Source organism: Eurypyga helias, unplaced genomic scaffold (assembly GCF_000690775.1).
Source record: "Eurypyga helias isolate BGI_N326 unplaced genomic scaffold, ASM69077v1 scaffold13919, whole genome shotgun sequence".
Classification (NCBI taxonomy): domain Eukaryota; kingdom Metazoa; phylum Chordata; class Aves; order Eurypygiformes; family Eurypygidae; genus Eurypyga; species Eurypyga helias.
The window spans coordinates 9,782-19,822 of record NW_010274027.1 but is presented as its reverse complement, the minus strand read 5'-3'; the positions used below and the strand labels follow the sequence as shown (position 1 = coordinate 19,822).

General features: G+C 41.1%; 1 protein-coding gene across 1 annotated transcript in view; it reads left to right on the top strand.

Annotated features, from left to right (window-relative positions):
* The first annotated feature begins 482 nt into the window (after positions 1-482).
* Positions 483-10,041, top strand: part of ORC1 (origin recognition complex, subunit 1) — an 18,723-nt gene continuing 9,164 nt past the window's right edge. Inside the window, exons 1-10 of the mRNA XM_010159690.1 lie at positions 483-571; positions 957-1,084; positions 2,443-2,612; positions 3,028-3,403; positions 4,063-4,360; positions 5,920-6,024; positions 6,371-6,563; positions 7,633-7,739; positions 8,494-8,595; positions 9,092-9,263. Of these exons, the coding sequence (XP_010157992.1) occupies positions 483-571; positions 957-1,084; positions 2,443-2,612; positions 3,028-3,403; positions 4,063-4,360; positions 5,920-6,024; positions 6,371-6,563; positions 7,633-7,739; positions 8,494-8,595; positions 9,092-9,263 (1,740 nt within the window). The remainder of the gene's footprint in view (positions 572-956; positions 1,085-2,442; positions 2,613-3,027; positions 3,404-4,062; positions 4,361-5,919; positions 6,025-6,370; positions 6,564-7,632; positions 7,740-8,493; positions 8,596-9,091; positions 9,264-10,041) is intronic.

Genomic DNA, 10,041 nt, shown 5'->3' with positions numbered 1-10,041 from the left:
CTGGCGTTTCTAAGCCCCGGAAGGAAAGTTCTTAGGAAAATAAATTTTAAAAAGGATTGTCAGCGAAACGTCCGCGAGCGTCTTATCGCCTGGTCGCCGTGAGGTCCGGACGGGCAGCAGCAAGGCCCGGCCATGGCGGCGGGTGGGCAGTGAGCCCCCAGAGCCCCGGGGGGCGGGAGGACAAGCAGCGAATGGCTCATGGTCTCGTCCGGGGGTTACAAAGGCAATCGCTTGTTTGTCAAGAAAGAGCAACCCACTACCAAAGGCCTTCCCTGTTTCCTCTTCCCTCGGGGAGAGGCGTCTGGAGGCTTTGGGGAGGGTAAGGCTTCTCCCGTCAACCATGTGTGCCGTGTTCTTTGTACACGCTGAAGGGATTGGTGGCGTTTCTGCGTATCTGACCATCTGGAGCCGTGTGTTGCTTTTGTTTTTAAATTCAACAAAAAAATCGGTTATTCATCTGTTTTAGCTTTTCTTCGGGAATCATGAACACCCGGCAACAAAGCAAAATGACCTACTCCTGGTATGGAAAACCCATGAGCTCAGACAGAAAACTGCGGACTTCCAAGTACAAGTAAGTAACGTTTATTTCTGGCTTGCTCAGGAAAACAATGAAGGAGATTTCTGTACCTTTCTGGTACCCTTTAGGTTAAAGTAGCAGTCACTGAGAACATGGCTAAAGTTTTGAGCTTTGTGTCGTGATGCTGCACGTGTATAACAAAAACATCACAAAGCTTGTGAAGTAAAATTGTGTAATGTACAAACAAAACCGTTTAATTAAATCTCTGCATAAGCGTTAACTGTCTCTTTGAAATACATATGAAAATCGGGAAACAATTGTAGGCTTTGCAAGAGGGAGCATAACTAGTTCTAAGACTGGCAGGCCATCAGCTTTAATAATGTGTGAATTGCAACGGGTGTGGAATCCTGCTAATCCGCCTGTGTGCATCCCTTTCTAGGGGTATCGTTATTAAATCGGAAAGAAGCAGAACAGAAACCTGTATAAAACTTGGTGAGTTCATTTTAGTAGAAGGGGAGAATGCAGATCAACCTTTTGTGGCGCAACTCCTGGATTTATACGAAGATGGTAAGTGAAATAAAAGTTTACTTCCTATCTGAGAAATCTTAGTGGGTTTTAGATGCCTATTTCATGGGGAAGTACTTAGCCCGTAACCCCTTATCACCAGCCTAATTTATGAAGGAAATTAGGCTTTGGTAATCGCTGCATCTATATTCACACACTTGCCAAGTATTTGGGGCTGATGGTTAATTTAAACTAGATTGGATAGATAAACAGAGAGCTTAAAGGTACTAAATTTTTACAATGTATTTGCTTAGTTGTCTAATTTGAAAGAAATAGTCCTTGAGGAAAACAGTGTGAGCTCATGCTTTATTTGGAGATTGTAGAATCCAAATGGAGCAGGAGCACTGCAGCCCTGGAACTTGAATCTAATTAGCCATCAGGGAATTTAGCAATAAGGTACAAGGTTGAATAAATGGGCCTCATTACTTCTGTCCCTTGTAGAATTACTCGTTTATGAAGGTAGGTATTAACAGATAAATCATGGGAAGTGATACGAAGACTGAGTCTGAATTAGAAACTGCTCTTTAGCTATGTCGGATTTCTTTCAACGACTTTTATTGTTTGGTTTGGGCCATCATAATGATGTTTGGCGGGCTTTTAAATTCTTTACTTTTTTTAAAAAACAAATAAGCTGCAGTGATAGGTATTTATTTACTAATGCATATTTATTGTAACATAACTGAATATTGGTTTCATGCCGGAATGAAACCTGTGAAACTTCCCTGAAAGCAAGATTTTCCTTCTGTTATGTATCTTTGACAAATCTGTTAAAGATATGTGGCTTTTTTTTCCGTTCAAAGATAAAAAACTTAAAACGTAGCGATTCATTTAATATTCACTTGTAATATGTTGCAAATGGTTTTTTAACTCTCCACACTGAATCTGTTAATAGTGCTTATTCAGGCTTTGTTCTAGACATTTCAGCTGCAGGGTTCTTTGGTTTGTTAGGCAGTTAATAAATATGTTTCTGCTTTACCTCTCAGATAACATTGAAATTACAAATGCTGTTCTGAAGTTTCTCACTTCTCCTTTTACATCACTGCTTTCAGTTAGTGGGGTCCAACCCAATCCTATTTATGCAAATAAGGAACGCCTTCATTTGTGACGGGGAACAAGTAGATCAGCTGGTCTGCAGCATTTTGTGATTGATGTGGGTGTTATCTTAGTCCTTAAAAGGCTCAACTCAAACACTTTAGCTTAGAAAATGGGAATTGTAATCTCTTATCAGATGCTTTCTCACCTGTGTCCAGGGAGGTTTGCTGTCCTTGATGGCATTTTAGCTGAAGCCATTGAGGTCTGGTAATAGCTATTTGCAATACAGTAAAATTCTTAACGTTCACTGACTCTTTCTGTCATTACAGGTGCTCAGGAGAAACGTGCAGTTGTGCAGTGGTTCACTCATTTTACAGAGATACCTCAGCATAAACGGAAACTGCTTAAAAGAGAAGTTTCTCCCCAAGAGGTGTTTTTTGATCAAGTTCCTGGCTATGACACTGATATAGCCGTGGAGACCATTATTAAAAGTGTCACAGTACGTACCACAGCCCCTCTACACATAGAAGGAAGAAGGAAACAAACAATTGGAAAAGCCTAATAGGACAGTGCAGCTACTTTATTCCCTCCCAAAACAAATGTGTGCTGTGTTTTTTGTTAATGCAGATAACACAGCGTAGTTGAAAACTGTTGATACTCTCTTTCCTCCATCCTGAAACGAATGACAGGTGGTTGGCAGCCAGCTCATTTAGAGGTTTACCTGGAAGGAAAAAATACGATGGGAGCCCTGTAACGCAATAAACTTGCTGGTGTAAATGTAGGTCAAAGGTGCTGCCCTGTGTAATGAAGGATTACGTGAGTTCCAGTAACAACATCTGTGAGTAGAAAATAGCTGAATGTTAAAGTAACAGTAAATGTTAAGGTGTGTATGTTTGTATTTTCTGTTTTTACAGGTAATACCACTGCATCAGAGGGAGGAACTACCTATTTCATTAAACAAGGAACAAACTTTCTGTGTAAAACAGTCATGGGATGGGAAATGCTTTAAGGCTTTGTCCCCTGACACATTCTCTAAGCTGAAAGAAGCTAATAAGAAAGAAGTTGGCATCCCAAACTCTTCAGGCTCATTTATTCCTTTGGACATCATTTCACCCCTGAAAAAAGACAGGGAGAGAGTTGTTCAGAGTGCCACAAAATCAAAAAATGTTGGGTTGGAAATAGAATCAAAACATTCCGTTTCCAAGTCCTCCCTCGCTAAGGAGAGACATTCGCAAAGAGTGGCTAATGGCAGCAAGACTCCCCCAGCAAGGAAGAAGCTGCAGTTAAACAGTATGTATGGGGCAATACTCCATCTGCTTGGTAGTTTTGAATGTAACGTGTTTTGTGCCTCTTCATTTTGGGTAGTTTAAACAATGGTAATATTTGACATCAGTATCTTTTAGCTGCCTTATTCTGGCTTTGGGGTTAGCCCAAGTCTTTTGGGTGCATCGGTTGTTTGTCTCATGTCTTTTATTTCAAGCAACTGTACTGCTTCTATCCAATTGCAATTGCAAACGTTCTATTTATAACTGTTAAGCTTAAGTTGAATTGCTTCTTGTTGAAAATGTTACCGATCAGCCTAATTTGACCTCAGAACATCTCGCTTTCTTCAATCTTCTGACAGTGCACTGAATGTTTATGTTGGGCTGGTTGAATAAGCACATTGATGCTAGGTAACATATCAGATTTCTCAAACTGGAACCTGAGTAAAATTGTACATGGTGGAGGTCGGTTAGAAAACTGAAAAAATCAGTTTGTATTCTATTTCGTCATCTTTTTAGAGGAAGTGTATGCCTTCTGTGTATACTCAGTTCCTTGCTCCTGGAGTGTAATGCCATCCCCTTCCATTTAAATGACAGCGCCAAGCCAGTCATACCATGTCTCATGAAAGTTAACCAACCCAGCCATATGGAAATCTGACAAAAGTTCATTTTGCTCTTGATTCCCAGGTCCCACAAGATCTCCTAAAAGCAAGATCCTGGGATGTGAAGTTTTGGAACTTTTGGATGATGACTCTGATGCTGTAGCACCGTTAGAACCATCAGCTACTAAAAGAAAAGTGAAGTTCACCGGCATTTTAGGCTCGCCACCAAAAGTACCTTGTGCTAATGATAAGTCAAAGTCAATATTTGATACTGCAGGGTACTGGGAGATGTTTTGTAGTACAACACAATTATCCCCTTGTAGCAGGGGCAAAGACAGCAGTGAGAAAGCCAAGGATCTTAACACGAAAGGTGACACTATATCGTAAGTGATAGCCTTTTTATAATTATTTTTGTATGGGATTTCTATCTTACTTTTCTGTCTTAAAGTACATTTATGAAAGAATTCTGGAGAGAAAAGCAGGTGAATTCTGTGGGTACCATGTTTTTCCCTCCTGAGATCGTTGCGAGAAGGGGGTTAGCCTAAATAGCTGTAAGGTCACTGTGGCGGAGCTCTGGTAAGCGTGTTACCTGGAGGCGGATGAATGACTGGGGAGATCCTGAGGAATTGACTTTAAAGATGGGCACGAGCAGCTTGTGCTTCCAAGAACAGAGAGAAGAGGTTGGAAATAGGACTGGTAAGATGATATGAAAGGGAATTGAAGCCATGTTGATGGTTATGGTTTGTACTCCTCAGCATGGATAAAAATCTCTTTCTCTGCAGTCACCGTACGTGTGTCATACAGGCTCAAACGTGTCCTGCTTATGACAACTCTTGGGATACGCTGAAGTGTAGGAAGGGATGCGATTGGCCTCACAAGAGTTCTCATGGTAATTGTATGTATGCTTTCACGTAACTTCTATGTAGAAAAGAAATCAAAACTCAAAAAACGTTACTGGTTTAAGTGTGTTTTCGCACAGCCTTTTAAAATGGCATTAAGCTGGGGCAGGAGGAGAATGCATTGGACTTTCTTGTATCAAATGTTGCAAGAAGCTGCAAACCAGTCAAGTTTCTCCTTTTGAAGAGTAAAGGTGTGGGTGCAACACTTGGTGGATCTGCAGCCCATTGTTGTCACTGTGCAGCAAAAAAACAATTTACTTTTGATCAAGTAATGGTATTTATGCCATTTATAATGGTAATTATAGATCTAAAAAAATTGAGGTCTCTACAAATAAAGTAATTCATCTCACAGAGTCCTTTGAACTAACAGGAAAGTAGGATTGACAGCAAAGTGTCTTAGTGGTGGGGATGAAGTGCCCAAGAAAAAAGACTACTGGTTTGAGTCACTGTCCCTTCGGTTTGGCAGAATTATATTTGCAAGATAATTTGGCTGCTAATTCAACTGTATCACCATCTGGTTGGTGCTTCTTGCCCGTGTACGTGCGTCTGGCATGGGGACGTGAGGGATTAATGCACAGTGGTACAGTGTTGACAGGGCCCAAGTCAGACGTGGAACTGATGCCGGTGCAGGCGCTGTCATCACAGTGTCAGAGGTCAGCTGGCAACTCTGACTTGTGTGGACTCAGGGGCTCTCTTCAGACGTAGCAGCTTTCCTCAGCCACTTCACGAAGCTTTATAGCAACGCTCGCACTTTACTCTAAAATAATCTTCACCGGCTGTGAATGAACTACAGTAAATATGATGTGGGTTGGTTTGTGTTGGGTTTTTTCTTTTTTGGCAAAGCTATAGTGAAGAGAGTGTAAAAGAGGGTAAATTGTGCTGCCAGTATCCATGCCATGACCAATCTGTAAATAACTGAAGAAGAATTCATGCTGGATTGACCACCGTAACAAGCTAGCCTGAACCTTGAAAGGCCTTCTCTCCATCTTTACGAGCGTGATGGAAAGAGGAAATACAAACAGCTTTGTGTTCTTTCTTTACAGTTTAATTGGACTTAAGAAACCGACTAGTCCCGGCCTTGTACTGACCCCTCGTTCTCGTAGAATATGTGCACAGAAAACGAGCGCTCGCATTGCAGAGCAAATCAGGTAAACTGCTGCGCCCGTGATTGCTGTTGATAGTTGGAAGCTTTGAGAGTTTGTCTGGTTTAATATTGAAATGCAGATGGTTACAGAAGCACGGCTTAATTGCAGCGTGAGTGCAAACTGTCATACGTTCGGAAGCGTAAAGCCAACTTGTGGTGTTGATCAGAAAACTGACTTCTTTAAACCAGTCTGTTAAACAGCCATGGAAAATCAACAACTCAAGTGGAAAATATGTTGGCTTGCTGATTATGATTAACTACAGAAGAAACTGGGAATATATAAATTATACTTTGAAGTGTATAGAGTTGTAGTATGTTTTTAAAACTCAGGTAATTTCTGTTTCTCCTAGCGTATTAAATTCACTAGAGTTGGACCAGGAAGAGGATGTTCTGTCTAGCTCAGACAGCTCTTACTCTTCAAGTAGTGAGGAAGAGGAGAATGTGCTTTGTACACCAGAAAAGAAAACTAAATCAAGCAGAATATTCAGCACCCCAGAATCTTCAAGGAAGTCTTCTGTTCCTGTGAAGACCCCAAAGAAAACTGTAAGGTTCCATATGAAAGAGGTGGTTTTGTTATTTCTGAGCCAGGTGGTAGAATGGTTGATGCCTGTGTATCTGTGGCAAGTACCCGAAGCCCTTAGCTTTTATTGAAATGTGAGTTTGATTCATAGGGTCTTTGTTACAAGTGGGTTCCATCTACATGTAAAACACCTGCGTATTGTGAATGTTGCGACAGTGTTAATCGGACAACTGGCTTAAACAGAGCGAATGTTGGATTGGGCTGGAGCAGAACAAACTGAATCCGCTTACAGCCGCCGTTTTTGCTTTTATTGCGAGCGGCACACCGAGACGTTTTGGCTCTTTTTCTGTATAGCCTATATTGACCGCAGCCTATATATGTGTACAGCAGACAGCTGTGAGGCCAACTTCATGCTTGGCAGCAGAGCCGTCCTGGTTCTTGGAAACTTTCCAGCGTGCAGGTGGCTACCACCACAAAAGGGATGCCCTACAGCCTTCGTGGCCACAGTAGGAAGTGTGGCCAGCACCTTCTCAGTGTCATGGCTGCAGATGGAGAGGGGATACCAGGCTACATGAATCTTAGGGTTGACTCAAGACCGTAGTCAGCACCATAGCCAGGCACAAACTGGCAATGGCTCATTCTTACTCTGTGTTTATGAAACCTCCAACACAGAAAACCTAGTGTAACTAGGACCTGTAAGCACCACAAAGAAGAGTAATTAAGGAATGTCTTATTTGGACAGTGAAACTCAGATCAATTTCTAGTTGCTTGCTGTTTCTTAAGAGCCGATTGCGTTGTAACACAGCACTTCAGAAAAGCATTAACAATTTAAAAAATTCTTCAGGCAGTTGCAAGGTGTACTTGTCTTTGTCACCATCCTCTTTCCAGTTTCTTCTTTTCCTTAGGAAGAAAAGACCATGAGCCTTGTTCAGTAATTCCCTTAAAGACTCTTTGTCTTTTCCATTTGTACTCCAGTATCCCCAGGTAGTCTTTGTGCATAAGTAATGTTTGGGAAACTTGCGTGAATGATCAGTCTCCAACAGAAATTGCAGTATCTAGAAAATCTGTCTGAGGTTCTAACTCTTCTTGCAGTCTTTACCAGCAACACCCAAGACACCCCGGAATGCAACTCCTGAAATTCCCAGGCGCAACCATGAAGCACAGAAACCAGCCAACAAACTGGAAGAAGCCAGATTAAGGTAGTGTGCGCTCAAGGTGGGAAATCATCTTTTTGCAGCAGGGTATGCTGGAATAGGGAAATGTATTCAACTTTACCATAATTAATTATTTTGGTAAAAATGCACAGTGTTTTGACACCAGAAGAGCATTTATGAATTTACCAGATTTACAAATACTAGTAGTATTTACAGTACTACTTTTACAGTTTAAAAGTTATTGTATCCAGTCCGTGCTAAATTCTTCAGACCTAGGTGTATGTCTGTTTTCTGTGCAACATTAGAAGAACAAAAATCCTCTCTTACTAGCTTTAGATTTTAAAGGTACAATATCTGTCTCCTCTTGGTGTGTGAAAAAGCTTTACAGGTATCATAGCTCTTCACAGTGGAAAAAATGCATTTGGGATTGACTGTCTTTTCAAACTGAGTTAGTTGTTTGTTTCCTTAAGCGGTCTCCCCTGTTTTAGCCTGTATCTACACTGACTTCAAAATTGTGTGTGCTTTGCAACAGCTAGATCTTCATTGCTGCATATTCACGCTGTTTATGAAGACAGAGGTTCCACCTTTAAACGTAGAAGCACACTAGGCTGTTTCTTTTGGGATACTTGACATTGGTCTTCTGACTTAAACTATGTAAGAGATGTGAAAAACTACACTCAACTCTGACAGGTGGAACACCTGGCTATTTGTTTTCCTCAGTAGGCCCTTCAGGTAGAACTGTGAAAATGTAACTCTTAGACCTCATATTTCAATTTTCTTTTTCTTTTTTAATCAAAAGGTTGCATGTTTCTGCTATCCCAGAATCTCTGCCTTGTCGTGAGGAAGAATTCCAGGATATCTATAACTTTGTGGAAAGCAAACTTCTTGATGGTACCGGAGGGTGAGTTTGAGGAGACCGTAACCAAGGTCACATCTACCTGTGGCATAACAGCCGTCAGACTATCAACGCTACTTTTATAAGTTAGCATCATTTGGCTGAATTAAAGTTCCTAGTGAATTTTCCTGCTATTTTTCTTCCTTAAGAAGAGTTGTGCATAGAAATACTGCAGGCTCCTTTATTGTACAGATTAAAATTAAAGAACAAAATAACTAGTCAACTTTAGGTGTCTGGGAAACAATTTTTTTTTTAAAAGAAGTGAATTACATTGAAAGTATTTCAGGTTGTTAATTGCTTCAGTAATAATAAAAGTCCTCACAATCCTCCGATGTGTTATGTGTCCCAGTTTGCAAATAAAGTAACTGTAATACAAGGAATTGCCTAAGTGGCAGAGGAGTAGTATTCAAGGCTGCTCTCGGAGCCCAGGCATTCCAGCTTACTAAGCCTCAGAGTGTTACCATTTTGCTCAGGCTGCTGAAAAGGTTTTCTCCTTTTGTAGGTGCATGTACATTTCTGGAGTGCCCGGAACAGGTAAAACTGCAACTGTTCATGAAGTGGTTCGCTGTCTTCAGCAAGCTGCAGAAAATGATGACCTACCATCCTTCCAGTTTGTAGAGATTAATGGCATGAAGCTGACTGACCCTCACCAAGCTTACGTGCAGATACTAGAGGTAAGGAAAGCCTCTTCAATGGCTCTTTAGTTTGAAAGAAGAAGAAATCTTATGCTTTGCCAACAGATCCTCAGTGTATTACAGGATTCAAGGCATTTAACATAATATTTTCGGGTAGTCTTTCCAAGAGACAGTATGGTTTTATTTTAGAGCAGGTTAAAAATAACTAAGGCCGTGGCCAACCTCCTGAACTATTTTGCTTTCAGCTGCATAAGGGCAGTGGCTAGGAAATAACCTGATTTATCACATCCACTTAGGTTTCAAAAGAAAAAATCCAAACCAGATTCTTCTTATATTTTCCACTTTTATAACTTTTTCTGCACCTGTATCTTTAAAAAGTTAGAGAGCTCTGGAAGTCAACGTAGCAGTGGAATGATTACTAAGAGTGTCTTAATGGTTAATTGGTCTGTTCTCATAGCAGTCCAGCTGAAGAGGGACTATCTCTGTCACAATACTGTATTTCATATTTCCCAACAAACTAGTCTGCAGCATTTTGTCTGGAACTGCTGACTGTGCTTGAGGTTATGGGTGTGGATTAGCCTTCTGAGGACTGGACTAAGATCACCCAACAGGCTTTAGACAGTAACAGCTCAAGGCCTCTGTCAGTCTAGTGGCATACATTGTTCTGATATCCCTGTCCTAACAGTTGGGAGTTAAACTTACATACTTTGGTCCTTTCCTCAAACCAGCATATAGACAGGGTCTTGCTGAGGGCTTTGTTGTAGTCGGGTCACTGTTTCTTCACACAGTGAAATGTTTCGTGGCAGTTACGTTACCA